Consider the following 22,302-nt stretch of genomic DNA (forward strand, 5'->3'; position numbering starts at 1 on the left):
ACGGGGGAGGAACCGGCGGGATGGGGGGAACTTACCTCCTCCTCCTGCTTCCTCCTCTGCCTCCTGTGTGGAGGTCCCCCCCCACGAGTATCGCGGGTCCCGCTCCCTTGTTAATCTATATTGCTCAAATGCTATCTATAATGCTATCCATAATCTATATTGCTCAAATGTCCTTAGCCATCAGAGCTAAAGTGGCAAGTAGAAAGTGGCATCTCAGTTTGATATTCCAATTACTATGCCACACCGGATGTCCTGAAAAACCCACCTTTAGCTAAAGGGTACCACCTGGGATGAGCACGCTTGGGGAGGTCAAATGGGAGACGTTAAGAAGAGACAGTTTGGTGTAGTGGTTAGGGACACGGACTCTAATCTGAGAGAACCGGGTTTGAGTCCCCACTCCTCCACACGCAGCTGCTGGTGTGACCTTGGGTTAGTCACGAGTTCTCTCAGAGCTGTTCTGGAAGGAGCAGTTCTTGAAATAGCTCTCTCAGCCCCATCTGACCTCACAGGGTGCCTGTTGTGGGGAGGGGAAGGGAAGGAGATTGTAAGCCACTCTGAGACGCCTTCGCGTAGTGAAGGGCGGGGTATAAATCCAATCTCCTCCTCCTCCTCTTCACTATGATGGGGGAGGGCACCAGTTTCCACTGTTTTTCTTTTTAAAAGACATTTTCTTATTCAAAAGCACTGTAAATCTTTAAATGAAAGGCATCCCCACCTCAGATTCTTAACTGCAGCAAATCAGTGCTCCAGGTCAGGGCAGTGCACCCACCCTGGCTATACCCCTACCTACAATGAGAGAGTTTTTAGCAAGTGCAAAACTACGTTATAGGAACTGGATCTTAATATTGTTTCATGAAGGGAGAATCGGGGGAGGGGGTGTTCTTTGTAGACCCCATCAGCCAAAAAATTATTCCAACAGTGTGCTTTATTTTGGCAGTACAGCATTATTTCCCCCTCCAAAATATTGGAAGATGTGTTTTTAATGCAAATAAAAAATGAAGGCGTCCGAAAACTTGGCAGCAGCCCTGAGAAGGCGCTGAGCGCTGAATACCCAGCCACTCCATTCCTGTGCATCTCCAGGGCAGGGACTGCCAGTCGGAGTGAGACCCAGCACTGCCAAGTTGTCTGGAGGCAACGGAATGTGGAAAGATTTTGGCCCAAGCCAGAGAAAAGCAAGTGTCTCAGATTCACCACTCCATAAAGCCACCTCCTGAATGCTAAGAAATGTACGAAGATCTGAATACAGAGGGATGAACTGATCGGTCTCATGCAACAAAAATCAAAATACAATTCAAAATGTACTCTTGCTGACAGTACTTAATTGCATTTTTAATTAGCGTTCATTAAGGCATTTGCTTCTCTTTAAAAAAGAATTGCTTGCTAACTTGCCTTTTGTCTGTTGGCATAGTGACACAAATTTGCTTCCAGGATTAACCAAGCAATGGTAGTCTGGTTTTCAAGGTGTGGCAGGCACATATCCAGCAAGACAATTAAGTTCCAGATGTTTCACACTCAAGTTCTAAACTCTGATGCATTACAGAGATGAATCAAACTTCAGAACAGATCCGGGGAAGGCCGGCTGGCCATGGACTACTGTTTTCATGTATGTGCTTTCTTTGTAGGCAACTTAGGGACAAATTAGACAATAACTCATTCAGGCACCGGTTCTCTGAGATGCTGGGAAGACAGCTGTTCTACACTGGAACAGGGGCAAAATCCTGCTGCAAACTGAAATATACGGTGGAAACATAACTTATATTCCCCCCATCTCCCATGTAAGACCCATGCATTTCTCCGTAGTATATACTTGCCTTCAAGTCTTCACTATTTTCTCCCAGTAATGTGCTATCATCTGCATAAATCAAATTGTTAATGTTGCTCCCCCAATTTTCACTCTACCTTTATCTAAATCTAACTCTGACTCATAGTCATTAACAGAAATGGAAGCAAGAGCTTAAGTTAGCTTCTGAACAGACTGTGGGGAAAACCGACTGGGATTTAGTCTGCTTCTCAACCTCCTAATGTCACATCTTACCTACGTGGACACGCCACACCCAGGAGTACCTGCTTTAAAAAACCCAGTTGGCCAACTCCATCCCATGTAATACTGAAATCATGTGGAATTCTCTTAGTTGGCCCCTCACACAGACAGTGCCCACATGGGACTCACAATACTGCAGTCGTGAAAATGCAGTTGCGCCTTGTATTTGCAATTTATTTATTTAGGCTTCTTTTTTTTTACCCCGTCCTCCCCGCGAGCGGGCTCAGGATGGCTTACAAGGGGCATAAGCCCATACATAAAACCAGGTAAATCAATAAAATCATGCATAATAACAGTAACAATAACAATAATAAAGTGCTTTCTGTAAACAAGATGGTCTTTGAGTGGTTTTGATGGCATCAGTCATTTCCTTAGATCCTTCCCTTGGGGGTGATACCGTCCAGTAGATATTCTAAGCCAATCCCACAATGTCAGTGCCATACAATTCATGGCAGAACTTCCAAGGGTGGTTCCTCTCTTGTCCCCATATCAAGGTTACAACGATACCATGTCAAAGAAATGCCCCGAAAAAGCAAAGTTGAAATTCTCCCAACCAAATGGGGAAGCCCTACCACAGAAACAGCCTGTTCCTTGCAACTCTGCCTGCAAAATGGATTTCCAAGCAACTGCCCACTGGGCACTACATGTACATAAACCAGTCCTTAATATGTGTGGACATTTAGGATTTTACAGCAGTTCCCTTAGTCTAGTATATCACATGACTGCTTGCCATGGACCATGTACCAAAGAATGCCTAAGAATGCCAAAGAATGCCTATTAATTAAGAACACATTATAAGTGATGCTAGTTGGGGTAAAGGTTGGAATTTTGGTTGCTTGGTTTGCTCATGGGATTGTTATTCATTTAAAATGCCTGTGAAGACAAGCTTTCAAACTGGAAACAGATTTCGGAGTGGAGCTCTGTTTTCTGTTTTTTTAATCCTGTTTTCTCACATTGTTGTCACAGAACCAACGAATTATACTCCGATCCTCATGCACCACTAACCAGACCCACTTCTGAGCATATTCATAAGAGATCCCAGATGTCTGTGCGCATATATCCACAGAATACAATGTGAGAGACAAAGACCCAGAATAGAAACAACACTGCTTTTACCTGAGACATGGTATGTTTTTTGGAGTCTCTTGCAAGCGAGCCTTCCTCCTAGCACTTCTGCTTTAGGCACACTGTGCTCTGGCTTATGTCGGATGGTGTTAATGCTAAACCAACAGCTCTTCTTAGAGGGTTTTTGTGGGTGAGGGGGGGTGCTTTTGAAGATGCCAAAGGTTCCACGGCAATTGCACTCACACCCACTTTTCCCACTGCTGCTACCTGTTTGCAAGGTTCTGGTGGTGGAGGTGGCAGCCATTGTACTCTATGGCTGGCACCAGCTTCTCTTCACTGACAAGGGCTGATTCTGCACCCATCTGTTTCCTTGCAGTTTTTCCACAGCCACTGTCAGGAGGTTAATCTCCTTCTACACTGCATGTCACTTTCATCTTCTTTGTTCATCGAGTTTTATAGTATCTTCTGCATAGATTTATGGCCATTCAGGGGTGACTTCGCAGTCAGTATGGCGTTGCCCCAGGGTATCTGAATGTGGTTTTGAGCAGCACCTTTCCCTTCCTCTGCTCCTGATTCGAAGGGAACAATAAACAGACAACCTGACATGACTTCATTAGTCTCCGTCAATTCCCCCACCCCTATTTCCCCCCCTGTATTTATCACTTCGCCATGAATTACTTGGCTCAGGCAGCTAATTAAAATCTGCATACCAATGGAGGACCCAGCATTGAAAACAAATTAGATGGCAAGCTGGTGCTGTTGTTCAGTCGCACAGTCGAGTCCGACTCTTCGCGACCCCATGGACCATCTCCCGCCAGGCCTTCTGGTCTTCCGCCGTCCTCTGAAGTTGGCTCAATTTCATGTTCGTTGTATCTATGACACTGTCTGTCCATCTCATCCTTTGCTGTCCCCGTCTTCTTTGACCTTCAATCTTTCCCAGCATCAGGGTCTTCTCCAGTGAATGCTCCCTTCTCATTTGGTGGCCAAAGTATTTGAGCTTCAGTTTCATTATCTGGCCTTCCAGGGAACAGTGTACCAGGGAACAGGGAACTTTTCCAGGGAAAAGTAAAAGTAAACGTAGCTGGCGCTAGCCACTACAAAAACCAGGATGAGGCAAGGCAATGAAAACAGATATTCCGAGGCAAGGGGGAACCAGGTCGAGTGCTGAGAAAATGTGGAGCGAATGCCAGATGCGGAAGGGACCAAGATGTCAGGAGGAGGAAAGGGTGCAGTGCCTTCTAGCTTCACTCCCATGTGGCTTCCTATGTCATCATGTAGTCAAATCCCATCGGTTATGGGGCATCATGAAGTCACATAAGCATCTTGTAAGTAAAGAAAGAAGAAATGGCAACTAGCAGCAACTAGGAACATAATTGCTGCCAATGGTAAGTGAAATGGATACTGCTCAACCCCACGAACAAGTTATTACAAAGATGCTCCCCTTATTCCCGCCCAAATGTGTTGCCTGCAAACGAACAAGGTGGTAAAGATGTAAGGAGGAAGGCATTTTGGTTCAACACTAGTTAAACATGTCAGAGAGATTACCTACGGAGGATCCTGCTATCAATACCTTCCAATCAACTGATTCTCTGTACATTTGCCTTAAGTGGCAGCCGCTGGTAGGTGTGTGATGGCAAGCAAGAAGAGGCAATCTGGATGTTCTCATGGCTCTCTGATCATATTTCCAAAACTCCATGGAGTTTGCCAGGGAAATATTAGCACTGCTGTATTGATGTGTCCTTACATATCCCTGGAAAGAACAAAACCTCATCCTTTGTGCCATGTTTAAACTAGTCAGGCTTTTGGAAATACCATGAATGAGCTCACAGAATTTCCCCCATACATAGTTATCCCCCGCTCCTCCATACCTCACCCATCTCTACAGTATTTTTTTTTAAAAAAACTAGAAGTAAAAAGAGCTTTAAGACCACAACAGCTGCACATTATAGTATGGACAGAAAAAAAGAGAGGGGAAAACAAGGAGGCAGCAGAGGGTGGGGAACCGAACCAACCAAGTATGATCTCACTATGATTAAAACCGAGCCACACCAAAAACCAGAAGCATGTGAAGAACCTTAACTTCATTCCTTGAGGCAACCAATGAAGTTCCTGGTGAAAGGAGACAACCCATTGGGTGCCGTACAGCAAAAGCTGACTAGAAAAACAACTGAAGCAGAAGAAAATCTGGTGCTCACATATTTCAGGGCTGAAGCTCTCTGCTCTCAACAGATTTTCCCAACAAACAATACGTTTTTTTTAAAAAGTCAACCTAACATATGCCTATCCCCAAACCATTCTGGAAGAAACCAATTAAAATATGGTTGAAGACAATCCAAAAATTATCTTCAGGTGGCTAACTCTTTGTGCAATATGCATGTGTTTTCCACAGTCATGGGAATTTCAGGGGACTATATGTGTGAACTACAAATTCATCAAACACATGTCTAAGCACAACCAGAGAAAGCTGGGGCTGCTTACACAGAAGGAAAAAAAAGTATTGTGTTAACCAGCTGTTAATGTAGGCAGAAGATTAAATATCATACTATACTCACAAGTTTTCTGCCAACTTTTAAAATATATTTTGTATTTTTAAAAATATGTGCATGTGTGCGCATGCATGCACCTGGAAGTTATGGTGACCTCTGGTGACGGACCCCTACTGGGGGCCTGGAGGATATTCAGGGAGCTGGCTGAGTAAAGCCTGCCCCCGCCTCCCAACTGCTGGTATTCCAATGAGGTCTCCCATCCAAGTACTTGCCAGAGTCGACCCTGCTGAGCTTCTGAGATCTGACAAGATCAGGCTTGCCTGGGCTATCGAGGTCAGGGCAGGTTTTCTGCAAACTCTTTAGGTAGAGCCAGAGTGGAAATATATTTGAGGTGGTATATATGGCTCTTTAACAAGGGAGAGGCCAAGGCCTAAACTGAGCCTGAGCTTCAGTATAACCAGTACTACAGAAAATCTTGTCAGATTGACACCAAACACACCGTAGTTTTCAGGATTTCCAAGAGAGTCTAGTCTTCATTCCTATTATGTCTGTGAAGCATTACAGTTTATCAGGCCGTTTACCCAGAAAAGGGCAACGGGCAGGTTTATAACTTAAGCCTAATCTTTGGTGTCTAATGGGGAATGGGATGGAGAAACCCTTCAGAATCTTCTTGTCAAGAGCAGCAACATGTGGAAACTCCCAGTCAAGTGATCACCTCAGACATTTTAATTCTATACAGAATTAGCAGGAGAAAGAATCCACAAATTCAGTCTGCTGTTTACGAAGGACAGCAGGCTTTTCTTGCACCCAGCTTGTCCGAACCAACCGATTAGACACTGTGGCCTCAGGTTTTCCATGGGCCAGTTCTTTGAAAAAATGTTTTTACTTGGCCTTCGTTGGGAAGCAAGACTTATTCCCACGATTTTTAAGCATTCCTCAAAGGCTATTGTCTCTGTGTGAGTCACAGTTTCCCGCTGAAATTTTAACTTCCCAGTCAATGGGGCACATCTTAAGAAAGGCCTCTTAATATGCTGACTACATTCATGTAAGCTAAATCCATTCTTGGTTCACCCTTGTTTTGAAGCATACTAATCCAGCCTGGTTGTATGAATGAAATGAATGGGTGTAGAATGCAAACTTCCAAACAGCAGGAGCTGCCCTCTTCCCCTACACAAAAAGTTAAGACTATTTTCATCTTCCTACACGAACTGTGATTCTCAGCTGCAATTTTAGTAATGCTGTTTCCTCTCATTTTTAAGTTATATCCAGATATTAAACTGGACTAGGGAATTGAAATAGTTTTAAAATTGGTATCAACTTCCATTACGGTTCAAAACTGAGGAACAAAAAGAAAACTGTCATTTTAAAAGAACAGCCTGAGCTAGGCAAATGCCTCTCAGATTCAAACTGTCACAACTCAAAGGACTTTGTATCGTGGCTTTAATACACAGAAATCAAGCTGTTAAGACCAAGAGCAGGTGTTCCAAACAATAAGCATCATATTCTAAATTGGTAGATAAGTATCTTCTCTGTAAAATAAGCCTCATTCTAACAGAAAAAAGCAAAGTACATTAATAAGAATTTGTGTTCCATTTTTACCTTTATTTGGTAAGACACAGGACAAATGTAGACCCATGGGGGAAACCATCATGGTTTGTACGTAACATTTTAAAACTCCTACTAATTTTGTTATTGTTGGTTGAGACCTGATCTGTGAATTCCCCCCCCCCCCGCCTTTCACCCCTCTTCCTTGCTCCCATCCAGCTAAGAAGATCTCCACATCCCAGGTTGGATCGAACCAGTTTTTCTGCTAGAGACAAAGGACAGGTTTCCTTTGACTACCAAAAAAGGCTATACTGAGGTTCATGGGACCTCCATGTTCAAAAGTTATGTGGGATGGGGGCAGTTGTAAGGAGGGGGGGCTGTGAGAGATGGAGTGAAAAACTGGCTGGATCCAACCCCTACCTCCATTTGTATCCTACTGGGAGTAATGCAATGCAAATGGAGAGCACCATTTGAGCTAGGGAGGTACATCTTGATTTAACCACAGGACCTAATCTAGCAGGAGATGCAAATGCAGAAATCCTGCTTCTCTGCACAGATCTTCCTGCTTGGATCAGGGTAAAACTCATCACCAGAGATCATCAATGATCATCTCTGCCAAGATTTATGACTGGCCAACGAGGCTCTATTTAGGTGTCCACTAGGAGTCATAACTATCCCGTTGTTATGGAACACTCTCTTCCTGAAGGTTTGCACTTTTAGAGGCAAACGAAAACACACCTGGGAATGCAGTTATTCTAAGAAATCTGTTATTAGCTTTGGACACTGCTATTGATTGGGCTTTATTAATTTTTTATTCTCTTTTATTTCAATGCACCGCTTTGGAAATATTTGTTATGAAGTGGTATGGAAACATAACTTTAAAATATCCAATATAGATTTGGAAGGTCTAAATGAGACAGGAAGTCATACAGCATGATGTAAGTTGTTGCCTTCCAAGCCCGAGTTCTTTCCCATGAGCACCAAGTCCTGATGTTAGACTGAAGTTCAAATGTTTGCAATGGAGCTCTGGGATGAAGGAGCCCTTCGCCACATCCCTCTCTCCAACCTGCCTTCCAGAACTGAACTCTCTGGACGAAGAGGGGAAGGGAAATACAAATTAATCAAATAAACAAATATCATACTCTCCACTAGAAAGAGCCAGTGCCATCATCTTTCTGATTACTGAATCCAAACCAGGAATCCAACAATCATTTTGAGAATGAATATTCAAGATCCTTTGAAAGGTCCACAGCTATTTTATACAATTTCCACTTTGGCGGAAATTCTGGTGTAGTGGTTAGGAGTTCGGATTTGACCGGGTTTGATTCCCCGCTCCTCCACATGCAGCTGCTGGTGTGACCTTGGGTCAGTTACAAGTTCTTGCAGGGCTGTTCTCGCAAGAGCAGCTCTCGCAAGAGCTCTCTCAGCTCCACCTACCTCACAGGGTGTCTGTTGCGGGGGGGGGGAGTAAATTGTAAGCCACTCTGAGATGCCTTTGGGTAGTGAAGGGCGGGGTATAAATCCAATCTTTTCTGTTCTTCTCCTAATACAACAAAATAATGGGTCACAAATAAAAGCAATTCCTTAACTGGCGAGTAGAACCTCATTTGCCCGAACGCTCATTTAACTGTATCTTCATACAGTTTGTATCTTCATACAGGGAGCCAGTTTGGTGTAGTGGTTAGGAGCATGGACTCTAATCTGGGAGAACCGGGCTTGATTCCCCCCTCCTCCACTCGCAGCTGCTGGATGACTTTGGGCAAGCCATAGTTCTGTCAGAGGTGTTCTTGAAAAGAGCAGTTTCTGTCAAGAGCTCTCTCCGCCCCGCCTACCTCACAGGGTATCTGTTGTGGGGAGGGGAAGGGAAAGGAGTTTGTAAGCCGCTCTGAGACTCCAAGTGAAGGGGTGGGGTATAAATCCAATCTCCTCCTCCTCCTCCTCCTCCTCCATGAAACCACTGCTCCCATTTTAGCCAGACTCTCTCTGCATTCTCCAGGGCATCCAAATAAATGAGGATGTCCATGTAATTCTAATTAAGAACGTCCCTCTGAAACGCTTTAGTTTGCATTTGTTCTGGTCACTCATGCTAAAATAGACTGCCCAGAATGTACTGTACATTCATCTTCCATCCACTTCATCAGGATGCAACCCTGTAACAGGAGACGCATCACATGCTGTACTTGTTAAGGATGACAAAACAGTAACCAAGACCTTTATTAATTATTTTTCCTCTCCGGAGTCCACGCTGTGCCTAAGATGATATCCTGATATCAGGCCACTCGAGTAGTCTAAGCTACCGTGCTTGCAAAGTCGGGTTGCTGTTTTACAGATCTCCTTGTCCCTGGACAGTCACAGGGTAATATCAGGAATGTCCGGAATAAACACTACGCTGGGGTTTTGGTCAGCAAAGTACATGCCATTCTTTTTTTCCCCTTTCACATCCTGAAATGCTTCAGGTCTTTCATTGCCTTGGTTACAGACAGCTTTTCGCAAGCATTTATGGTTAGAAATACAGTAATTCTTCCCAGTGACACAGTTTTGTTTGCCTTGGCACAAAGAACTTGTATTTAAGGCTGATGCTGCAGTCCAAATGGCAAGGCATTACAAACCAACTGTTTTAGGTTCCTTCACTTTCCTACAAATTATCTAAAAATAGATAATCGATACCTCATACTTCACACACTAGCAACAAATACAACCCCCCCCCCGCCCCGTGCCTTGTTTGCCTAATCAGTTTTCCTTCTACACCTGCTTATTTCCTTTTCGATACAGCTATTAAACATACAGGCGCCCTGCCTTCCTCTGCCTCTGGGCACCCTCAACTTGGCATGTTCCCCAAGCTTTCATAGATGGATCGTCCTACTAACTGCCAATGGATCATCTTCATTTTCACAAGCAGCAGGCAACTTCGCTGTATTTCTTTCCTGGCTGCACCCCACGCTGAAGGCCCAGAATGTACCACCAGTGCCCTTTTCTCTTCCTTGCCTGGCCCCAGACTTGCTGTGAGAGGAGATGGCACCACAGACAGCGTGGTATAGTGGCTAGTGTGAGATGAGGCTCTAGGACATCCCAGGACCATATCCTCCCTCAGGCATGAAACTTCCTGGCTAGTCACTTTCACCTTTCTCGCATGCAGAAGGCCCCAGGTTCAATCCCGGCATCTCCAGTTAAAATATCTTGGCAGTAGGTGATATGGAAGACCTCTGCCTGAGACCCTGGAGAGGTGCTGCCAGTCTGAGTAGACAATGCTCACCTTGATGGACCAAGGGACTGATTCAGTAGAAGGCAGCTTCACGTGTTCATGTGCACTTCACAGAGTTCTTGTGAGAATAAAATGGCAGGAGTGAGAACCATGAACGCCAAACTCCTGGAGGAGGGTAAAGTTAACATGTACTAGAGAGAGAAAGACAAGGTACTGGTTTTCATTGGTAGAAAAGAGCAAGAGTCCAGGAGCACCTTAAAGGTAAAAGTTCCCTTGCTTGAAAGCCAGTCGAATCCGACTCTAGGGTTGTGGTGCTCATCTCCGTTTCAAAGCCAAAGAGCCAGCGCTGTCCAAAGACGTTTCCATGGTCATGTGGCCGGCATGACTAAACACCAAGGCGCACGGAACGCTGTTACCTTCCCACTGAAGTGGAACCTATTTATCTACTTGCAATTTCTTGCTTTCGAACTGCTAGGTTGGCAGGAGCTGGAACTAGAGATGGGAGCTCACTCCGTCTTGCGGCAACTCGGGTCTCGAACTGCTGAACTACCGACCTTCCACAGCCTGCAGTTCAGCGTCTTAACCACTTGAGTCACCGCAGCTCCAGGAGCACCTTAAAGACTAACAAAATATGTGGCAGGGCAGGAGCTTTCATGAAAGCTCATACCTGCCACATATTTTGTTAGTCTTTAAGGTGCTCCTGGTCTCTCGCTCTTTTCTACTGCTACAGACAGACTCACACGGCTACCCATCTTGGTTTTCATTGGGTGGTGTGAAAGCGGGGGGTTTCCTCCTCCCTTGACTTAGAGAGGCTCACTGGCAGTGCCATCCAAAGCCGAATTACCCCACTGATGTCAACTGACTTAAAAAGGTATAACTCTGTGTAAGAGCGCCCTGTGGGACCGTTTCAGAACTTCAACTCTTCATGAACATCCTGAACTTCCAAAAATCATAGCACCGGTGTTATGTTGTCAAGCTGCTACTTCTAAACTTATCTGCACACCCCAGCCTTTCTTCCCCTTTGCCCTTAACGCCCATTCATAGTAGAGCAGCAATGAAAGAGCCGCCTGTAGGAGTTAATTACAGTTCCATGGCTACAGCTTCAAGGCCCTCTCCTACTTCTGAAGTCTGGAGATTTTTTTCAAGCACCCAAGTGTAAGAAACACCTTTCAAATGTAAGTTAATCCGGCCTCCACCGTCTCTCTCTCTCTCAGACTATATCTGGCACAAGGATAAAATATTCATTTATCTGCTTTCCCAACTGCAAGATGTATGGTCATATATTGGTTCGTTTTTGTCAAAACTTTGCAATCATTATTAGGAATTGACTTTTAATCATCAGATTTCACACCCACTGCTTTGTGAATGGTGATCTGTTACAACGGGTTGGATCCTGACTAAACTGACGATTTCCACCAATTTCCCTCTTGGGGGGGGGGAGCGCTCTGGCCCAGAGAACTGCAGTGAGAAGGGGAGGCAAGAAGTTTCCATTCCATCAATGGAACATTTAGGCTGTCTCTAATCCAATAAAGTGAATCATATCCCTACACGTCTCCATTCTCTGTAACATCTCTAGGTGTAATAAGTGCACTCAATAGTACACACAGTAGACCTCTCCAAGGCAAAAGAGGGACCGCTCCAGCAGATCTGTCCTTTTGAGAGACAGAAGTCCTGCCTTGTTGTCGTTTTGCTTCAACTGAGAAGCAAATCCGGTCAGGGCTGCAAGGGCACACCCCAAACTGACCCGCAAACATTTCTCCTCATCCAGTTTGCCACTTCTCCGAGTACACATTTCAAACGTCTCCACCTCAGTTTCTTCTCCTCTGGCCAGACGCTTCTGGCTACTCCCTTCTCGGGCGGCTGCTGCTGGCTGCCAGAGCACTGGGCTCAGAACGGCTGCCCCAGTTACACAATTGTATGTCTCAGGACTGTTCCCAGAGGTTCACTTCCATTAAAAACAAATCACAGAGTGGGAAAGAATTATATACCAGTTGTTTATGCATGTCAGACTTTGGTATGCTAAGAACACAGGAGAGATTTGCAAGAAGACACTGATCATAAATCTTTTCCATATTGCAATGTTTTTGTTCGTGGGAATGGCTTAGGGGAGCAGTTGTGTGAATGGACTTCTGCCACGGCCACTGATCCTTAACAATGCTGCAACGGCAGGCCTGGAAGTGACTTCCCTTCTACATCAGCCCAAGTCTGCAATGCTGCTGCTGCTGGGGAAAATTCCCCAGGGAAAACCTGCTTTTGGAAAATGGCTATTCAAGTATTTTCATCATTGATAGCCTTCATCACGCCAAACAGTTCTTTCTCTTCCTCTATTTTTTGGGGGAGGGATACCTAATCTGCCCCTGGTAAATCACTGTTCCCGTTTTGCCTTTTGGGGACATTTTAGGAATGCTTTTAAAAAATTGTTATATAAACAAAAGCTGCCATTCTTCAGGCTCCACTGTCCTAGAATCATAAATCACAGAGTTGGAGGGGGCCTCCAGAGTCATCCAGACCAACCCCCTGCACAATGCAGGAAATTCACAAATACCTTCCCCCCATGCCCCCAGTGACCCAGAAGATGCCCAGAAGATGGCAAAAAAAACCCCTCCAGGATCCCTGGCTAATCTGGCCTGGAGAAAAATTGCTTCCAGACCCCAAAGGTGGCGATCAGCATTTCCCTTGGCGTGTAAGAAAGGGCCAGATGAACTAAGCACTGAGGCAACCCTTCCTGCCCTCCCTTCTCATGATCTGCCTAAGTTCACAGAATCAGCATTGCTGTCAGACGGCCATCTAGCCTCTGTTTGAAAACCTCCAAAGGAGGAGGGCCCTCTCCAGGGTCTGTAAACATTAAAAATCAGAAAGGGGTATGGAGGCATCCTGACTACTACGCAGGCATATCAACGCATGCCCTTGAACACTTAAATCCGCCTCGAGGTCCTGTGAGAAAGGCAGACTAACATAAATAAATAATGCTCCGAGCAACGCCCAATCTGCCAAAAGGACCTGGCAGTGAAAACAGTGTACGCCAATGGTCACATGTTCATCTTCTGTAAGTGAAATACTGGAGGGCATGTTATACATGAATAACAGCGTATGTGAATCAAGGTGAAGGAGTTTGATATTGCGCTCTTCCAGCTGAACTTGCAAAACTTTGTAAGGTACAACTGATAAAAACAGCCCTGCAACAAGACCGCCGGTCTCACCATCACAGCAGCCAGCTTTGTTATGACGAAGGTGATGATGACCATTGCTTAAAGGAGCTGCTACACGCTTTCATACATTCAATGAAATTATAGGTACTTTACTCCAAGATTTTTTACCTAATCTAATCTATTGCCATTTCATCCCGCCCTTCTATCCAGGAGTTCAAGTCAACTTACTTGGCCCTTTCTCCTTTCCCCATTCCATCTTTGCAACATTCAGGTAGGGCTAGCTAGATAAGGAGAGACAGAGACTAGCCCAAGGTCACCCAGTGAGTCACAGTAGGATGGTGGACTTGGACTCAGGTCTCCCCCACTCCTAGTCCAAAACTCTAATCACTATACTGCACTAGCCTTCTTATTTAAAAATGGGAAGCTCTTGGAAGACGTGTAGCTTGTGAATAGCTAGCTAAACATCGCTGAGTAGTTTATAGCATATGTAACAAATGTCTTACCTCTCCATTAAGAATGACTGTAAGAAAAACAACCATGAGATGTGGACTGCCAAAGACCAGAGACTTAACCCAGGACAACCTGTAATGCTTGAGACCTGCACCTGAGTCTCTAACAACCAAATCAATATCAGTAATGATTCTGAATGGTTAGTGATTCTGTTGTGCAAACAAAAATGACAGAACGCAATACATACGGTAGTGTCACTGAAGTCGACAGACCTGCTCCAGAGCAAATGATTTGTGGATTGCAACTTAAGAACATTGACCAGGGGGAAACCCTTCAAATAAATATCTGAAGTAGCCTAAGAAAAGTAAGCACACTAGTCTAGCAAGAGCACTCTATGGAGGCCCCAAACCTTCTGTCTTTCATGGTTCTTGCTTTTCCTTTGTCTAGCCTGCTTCATCTAGAATTACGGACTGACCTTCTGAACCAAAGTTGCAATTCTAACTAACTAGGAAGGAGGAGTATTACAGAGCATAGGAGAATTTTTTTTGCTGACTGAAATAACTCGTCTCATGTACCCTTGGTGTTTCAAAGGAGACTGCATATGAAATAGGATAATCTCTTTTGACAGGAAGGGAAGAAGAAGGACCAGAAACGTCAAGGTGCTTTAAAACCACAAAAGGACTATTTGGCAATCTAATCAGAGTATCTCATATCAACTGAAGTCAATGACATAATGCCCATTTTTTTTTAAAAAAGTCAAGAATGGCAGGGAGCTAGTACACAAAGAAGTAAACAATATCTTTACAATGTCCATTCAGCAACTGTATGGAACACCATAAGAAATCAGTCCCCTTTTAATGAGACTTCTCCCCAGCAGAGTCCAGAAATCATTCATCGATAACTCTTCCTACAAGGTGGATACTGAACAAGCTTTTTCTTAAAGATGCCAGGAGCATTGCAACTCCCTTTCTGCAAAGGGCATTCCTTCCCTCCTCTGATTTCACACTGTGCTCTGGAGGCACACGGAATATCCTGTGCGCAACAAACCTGAAGTCAGAAATGGATCCTGATTCTCCTTTGAAGCTGGAACTGGGGTAAGAGGTAGGCAAGCCTCTGACTCACAAGGCGGCCTTCCCCCCCACCAGGCGGTGCAAAGTGCCTTCAAGTCACAACTGACCTATGGCGACCCTGTAGAGTTTTCAAGGAAAGAGACGTTCAGAGTTGATTTGCCATCGCTTCCCTTCCCAACACAACACTGGTATTCCTTGGAAGTCTCCCACCCAAATACTGACCAGGGCCGACCCTGCTTAGCTTCTGAGATCTAATGAGTTTGGGCTCGCCTGGGCCATCTAACTCAGGGCTTTCTTCTACATTTCTCACTCTTAAGTCCTCCAAAGCATAGTGCAGAACCAGGGATCCACCCATCCATCCTCTGCACAAGTCTCAGAATGGCATGGTTGACAGTAACCACAAACAATAGCTGGCTACCAAGTCCAACCAAAACATGGGAACTTCTTTTCCTCCGACATAACCCAGAGGAAGAATTGTCTTCAGTACTCATTACATTCAAGGATGTTTCCACTTGTTCTTCAAGCAATTCATGAATCATGGAGGGAAAGGCAAAACAAGCTCCGCCTTCTAAAACCCCCTCCATTTTAGCTCCTCACACTGGTCTTCAGGGAGCTGCGGTGGCTCAAGTGGCTAAGACGCTGAACTGCAGGCTATGGAAGGTCAGTCGTTCAGCAGTTCGAGACCCGAGTGTGCCGCATGACGGAGGGAGCTCCCGTCTCTGGTTCCAGCTCCTGCCAACCTAGCAGTTCAAAAGCAAGAAATTGCAAGTAGATAAATAGGTACCACTTCAGTGGGAAGGTAACAGCGTTCCGTGCGCCTTGGTGTTTAGTCATGCCGGCCACATGACCACGGAAACGTCTTCGGACAGCGCTGGCTCTTCGGCTTTGAAACGGAGATGAGCACCGCAACCCTAGAGTCGGATTCGACCGGCTTTCGAGCAAGGGAACCTTTACCTTTTACTGGTCTTCAACACCCCCTCCCAACAGCTCTGAAGAGCTTTGCATGGTCCAGCTTTTGACAGGGAGTTCGCCTCCAAAAAAGCATCACCGTTTAGAGCAGACGGATACAACTCAAGTCAGAAGGTTTTCCAAGGAGAATAAATGCTGCTTGAATTTCTCTTCCAGCAGTGGGCCATTTTCCTTACTACAGACTGCGATATGTAAGGAGGCCGCTTTGAAAAGCAGTAGAGATACTGGAGTTAGTTGAGCCAGGATTTATAAAAGCATTTCCGCAACAGTCGGCAAAGTGCCTGGGAATTTAAAGTTCTTTTCAGTTCACACTGCAAGCCATGCTGAGACCAACGGCTTCCAACTCCTAATTAATTGCACCAAAGTGAAAAAACCAAGTCTATATTCTCATGATTGGTGGTTGGGATTTTTTGGTTTTGTTCCCGTTACCCAAACCCAACAGCAAAACCAGAAACTTGTAACGACTCTCTTCTGCTTGTGTAGGATGCGGGTCATAAAGGGACCCTCCTCCCTCTGACATTGGGTCATTTAGTAGAAAAAAAGGTGCAGAAGCTCATTAGCATAACTCATTAGCATAACTTATTTGCATATGCCACACCCCCTGACATCACCGGAAGTGTGTCAGAAGGCAACACCCACCGCTCAGGCTCCACTGGACAGTTTTGGATTGCTAGCTATTGGGGGGGGGGGGGCGGTGGAGGTTGTAATCGCAGGGGAGGGAGAGCTTGTACCTGAATAAAACTTAAAGGTGCCACTGGACTGTTTTGGACCGGGGGGGGCAGGGGGAGCTCTGCAACTTACCTGGCTGCTTCTTGCTCTGACTGAGGGCTGCTGGGAGCAGGGGGTGGGGCTTGTTGCATGTGCCCGCCCTCTGGGCTCTTTACTGCTGGAGCTCCGCTCCTGTGCGCTCCTGCAGGAAATGACCCCTGGGCTTACCAAACACAACCTCCCTCAGGGAATGGGAATCAAGTGAGATGTAGAGTGAAAAAGCACAAGACAGCAGTGATGCGCAGAGGACTAGGACTATTCTCTTCCCTGACAAGCACCAGCACGGTGTAGTGGTTAAGAGCAGTGGACTCTAATCTGGAGAACCGGGCTTGATTCTCCCTACCTCCACATGAAGCCTGCTGGGTGACCTTGGGCCAGTCACAGTTCTTTCAGAACTGTCTCAGCCCCACCTGCCTCACAAGGTGCCAGTTGTGGGGGAGAGGAAGGGAAGGGGATTGTCAGCCACTTTGAGACTCCTTAGGGCAGAGAAAAGAGGGGTATAAAAACCAACTCTTCTCCTCTCCTTGGCCAGTGAACTTTCTGCGCCAGCCTGTTTATTCTCCACACGGTGACAAAGCAACATTCACAAGGGCCTTGTTCTGTTCTGGATTGGAACCCGCCCTCCTGCCACCCTTCCCGCCTCACTGCCAAAGCAGGAAGAGTGAAAAAGCACAAGACAGCAGTGATGCGCAGAGGACTAGGACTATTCTCTTCCCTGACAAGCACCAGCACGGTGTAGTGGTTAAGAGCAGTGGACTCTAATCTGGAGAACCGGGCTTGATTCTCCCTACCTCCACATGAAGCCTGCTGGGTGACCTTGGGCCAGTCACAGTTCTTTCAGAACTGTCTCAGCCCCACCTGCCTCACAAGGTGCCAGTTGTGGGGGAGAGGAAGGGAAGGGGATTGTCAGCCACTTTGAGACTCCTTAGGGCAGAGAAAAGAGGGGTATAAAAACCAACTCTTCTCCTCTCCTTGGCCAGTGAACTTTCTGCGCCAGCCTGTTTATTCTCCACACGGTGACAAAGCAACATTCACAAGGGCCTTGTTCTGTTCTGGATTGGAACCCGCCCTCCTGCCCCCCTTCCCGCCTCACTGCCAATGAAGGAATGTTGTTCATTGCTTTCCTTCCCCATTCTTGTCCTTCACAAATCAAGGAGACCAAGGCAGGCTTCGCCATTTCTTCCGGGATAGGCATTCTGCCCCTCCCCTCGGCCAGGGGATAGGCATTCTGCCCCACACACGCACACACGCACCCCACCGCAACCAGAAAAAGAATCCAGTCTGGTTCCTGAATAGCCATTTAATTTGAAACCCCCCCCCCCCAAATCCTTTGGGCTTCTCAGCCGTTCGGTTGTATACCCTTTCCCGTGGCTGTGGTCCTGTTACGAGTCTAACACTGTCCCGGATGGGAAAGTTTTAAAAAGTAGTTAGGGAGAGACACTTGGCTGAGAAGTCCCCTCAGCCGGTGTCGGAACCAGATCTCCAAGGCACCTCGGCAAGACTCTTTAAGTTGTGGCAAAGAGATTCTGACAGGAGGGACTACCTGAGCGAAGCAAGTCCATGGGGGGGAAAGGCGGCAGACAGGCTGGCTAAAGAGAGAACATACCTGGGCTTGTTACGCTGGGTAATCTGGAAAGAGAAATCAAAGGAACACAGAGCCAGAGATAAATGGCCCTCCTCTGTTAGGCACATATCTACAGAGATCTATGCTTAAAAGATGAGAAGGTGGGCCCTGAGTGGGGGTAGAGAGCCAAATCATACCTCCCCCCAATACCTTCTAAAACAGTAGCTCACGGGGCCTATCAAAAGAGGGGGAGGGCTAGGTGACCTAGGTACTCCTGAAATTCAAGCGCTGCTTTCAAGCTGTTCTTTCACAGCCCCGTCACCTGAATGTGCTAAATACAATCTTAATTTTGGCTCATCAATGGATCTAAATTCCCCTATTACTTGAGGACACCTGAAAGTTCTGGAAAGGCACACACGTATTACTGAGTGAGCGTACCTTTAAGCAGAGGTCATTTCGGGGGGGGATTGCGGTTCCCCCGGGTGAGGTACGGGGGGCGGGCACATGACGAAGCCCCGCCCCCTGCTTCCGGCCACCCTGCTTCCGGCCCTCATTCAGCCAGGAGGAGGCAGGAGAAGAGGGAGGGTAAATTGCTTCCTCCCTGCCGCTCCCCACTCCTGCCTGCCTGGGGCCAGGGAGGGCCTTCGCGGGGCTTCCTTGCACTCCCGCCAGCCTTGCAGGTCCACCGCCAGGCCCCTCATGGGGCTCAGCAGTGGAGCTGCAAGGTCGGCGGCGGCCGGGACCGTTGGGGGCGGGGTGTGTGGCCTTATGACACACTTCCGGTGATTTCAGGGGGTGTGGCATATGCTAATGAGCTATGCTAATGAGTCCCCCTAGCTCTTTTTCTACGAAATGACCCCTGCCTTTAAGTATGACTTAGGATCACTTTGCTTGTTTGGGGCTGCAATCATAGGTTGGAAGTAGCACATAATCTGTGGCCAAGTTAGCTCACAATGTTGTGTTACTTTCAATGCATATGCATAAAGGAAAGAACCTTCTTAACACGTTTGGGTTTCCTGTTGACCTTAACAGGTCTCCTGTCCTTTGGCAAGATAATAAAACTTTCCGTCGCCACCCTCCATTTTAAGTCCTGCAAAACAAAGTTGCAACCGATGCATTTACTAATTTGATGCCCCTGGGGCATTCCTGTATTATGCACAGATATTTTTAATTAGCACTCAGTTATGACTGATCACTTCAGCACTTTCATGATAAGCTCTTTGCAGGGTTCCAAGAGAATGAGATTCGTTTCTGATCACAACACCCTGGGGAGGAGATGGATTACAGTGGTCGCATCCAAATATGCATCTAGATTTTTACTTATTTATTTCTTTGGCTCAGACTTGTTTATCGTATCATGCCAGATATAAAGTATGGGGATAATAGTATGTAAGACCAAAAAAACACCACTCCATGATCAAAGTGTGCCGCTTTGCAGTTTACATACTTTTGCTCACGGGGGAATCAAACTAGGCAGAAGCGTGTGCCCGGGCATTTGAGATTTAATCCAGTTATCACATCTGTGCCCCATCTTCTCTCCCAGGAATCACATGCATGAGGATTATCCCCTTTAATCCTTACAACAACTCTGTGAAGTGGATAAGGTGAAAAAACAGTGACACACGGTGATGAGATCTGAACCCAGATCTGACTCGCTAGCCCCAACCCTGCACTGGCTCTTGAGTGCCTCCTTATTTAAAAGTTATGAAATATATCTTAACAGGATCTGGGAGACCCACATTCAAGTCCCCGCTCTGCCACAAAAGCCGGGCGACCTTGGGCCCATCACTCTTTCTCCCAGCTTCCCTCCCTCACAGGGTTGCTGTGAGAATAAAATGGAGGAGCGGAGAATGACGTCAACTGCTTTGGGTCTAAACTGGACAGTAAGGGAGTGCACAGGAGGTGCACATGTAATGGGTGTGTGTGTGTGTGTTTGTGTGTGTGAAATCCTGGCTCCATTTGTCAAGAGCTATTATCGCCCTTGGATAGCTCGACTATTTCTATCCAGGAAATGTCAGCTAATCTCCTTGGACTATTTTTGAAAGAAGAGGGGGAGAAAAAGACTAATGTGGTTGTGGCCCAGTGACCCCAGCCAACCAAGGCACCAGTTTTACCTCCTTGTGTGACTGATGGGCCCTTTCCAAACTCTGGGTAAGGTTCGCCTCCTCTTTCTCAGCGACATACTTTAAAGGGCAGACATCTACTGACAAAAGCTTTACACTGCCTGTCTTACCACACAGCACAGGCTGAAAACAAATAGGGTTTGGAGATATATATATATTATCGGAAAGGATGCACGTTGAAAGGACTCCCTAGCAAACTGGTGGTCTTGTTATAATATCTCAGTCTTAAAAGCACTAACCTAGGGTTACCATACTTTGAAAAGCAAAGATGAGGACCTATCACTCGACTGACTACTTCAAACAAGTGGCCGCTATGCCCAATCTCATTTTGAGTACCCCTATTTAAGTTGTGAGAATTGCTACTAACTAGGCACATTTCCTAACCCTAAACTTCCAGCCTGAAGAGTGGTCATTTCTACCAATTTTCTAAAAAGAGCCCGAAGAGAATGGACACCGAAAAAGAGAGGACATGTCCTTTAACAAGAGAACAGCTGTGAAGCCTAACTAACCAAACAGCGGTAAGTGGCATTACTCTAGAGTAAGTGTCTGGATGCTAACATCGTGCTGGTCCAGGGTACAACGTTAAACCTTTTCAAAAGACCCAAGCGTTTCAGAGAATGCCAACAGCAGAACCACCCTCCTCGAAGGACTAAAAACCATCTACAAAACAGGGCAGCTCACAATAACACAACGTCAAGCTCGCTTATCTCTTCTGTTTCTGCAACAGCTGCAAAAAGTCTTTTGAAAGACACTTGGGGGAACTTTGGCTTCGATCTTCCGGAGGGCTGAAAAAGACCAGACTCCTCTTCCCCGTCCTCGCTATACTCTTCAAAGTTCACCGTAGCCGATTTGCTGGCCAAAAAAAAAGTGTGCAAACGCTGACTCCCCAGCGTGCACTGCCATCACTGCGCCGAGAGAGGAGAAACCCAAAACTTTTTTACACACCGGCTCTTCCCCTTACCTTGTACTTCATCCTTGCAAGCTCGGAACGAGGTCCCCTCCGCGAAATCAGTCCGAACGCATCGAGACCGCGCGGGCTTTACACTCCATTGAATTGCCCCCTAAAAAGAAGGGGGGAAACCATAAGCCGCGCGCGAGTTTGCGGCTGCAGATTTTGCAAACCCGACCCGGGTCGCTCTCGGCGCGGCTAAGTTCCCAGCGGCTCTGGGCACATTGTTGTGCTCGCGACCAGCTCAGCACTGAGCTCATCTGCATAGCGGCCGGCGATTGGCTGAGAGAGCCAGACGCGCTGAGCGGCGAGGTAGAAGCCGCGCTCCGCCCCCGCACCGCAGGAATGAGCGAGTCCCGGAACGCGAGTTGCTACCGGCGGGGGCAAGAAGCAAAACCCGCGTGTGGTTATTCCCCCCCCCCCCCCCCCCATCTCTCAATTCAAAGTGACTCTAATATGCGAGGCCTGGCAGGGTGCTGCTTCCTGTGATCTGAAACCGGATTCATTTCATTGCGAAACTTTTCACCTCTCTCAGTACCTCTGTGCAGTGGGGAAAGGTTTCTGTGTGCACCCAGCTTTTAAAAAAATTGACTGGCTTGTTGCCTGTTGTGGTTCTTGGGGGGGTTCCCCCCCCTTATCTGCAGAGTTCTTTTAGGTGTCACTCTCAGTTTTTTACAAAAAGCCTGTCTAAGGCAAATTGGCTTCAGTGCATTCTCAAATCTCCCGTCTTTCAAGATATATGCCAGTCAGTAGATATGGAAACCCACAGATTGGGCCCACACTGACAGAAAGGAGATTTTTCTCCAAACTTGGGAGACAGATAGTGTACCTGAGCAGCCTCCCCTCAATGCGGTTGGCCGCAGTGCAGCAGGTCCTGGGGACCCTGCCAGCTTCTGGAGCATTCTCTAATGGCCCGCCCTG

At 46.5% G+C, this 22,302-nt stretch overlaps 1 protein-coding gene across 1 annotated transcript in view; it reads right to left on the reverse strand.

Annotated features, from left to right (window-relative positions):
- Nucleotides 1-21,578, reverse strand: part of NEDD9 (neural precursor cell expressed, developmentally down-regulated 9) — a 78,564-nt gene extending 56,986 nt beyond the window's left edge. The window contains exon 1 of the mRNA XM_015412791.1: nt 21,394-21,578. Within this exon, the coding sequence (XP_015268277.1) occupies nt 21,394-21,405 (12 nt within the window). The 5' untranslated portion in view covers nt 21,406-21,578. The remainder of the gene's footprint in view (nt 1-21,393) is intronic.
- Nucleotides 21,579-22,302: the final 724 nt, after the last annotated feature.

This window comes from Gekko japonicus, unplaced genomic scaffold, assembly GCF_001447785.1.
Source record: "Gekko japonicus isolate JY-2015 unplaced genomic scaffold, Gekko_japonicus_V1.1 scaffold859, whole genome shotgun sequence".
Lineage (NCBI taxonomy): Eukaryota > Metazoa > Chordata > Lepidosauria > Squamata > Gekkonidae > Gekko > Gekko japonicus.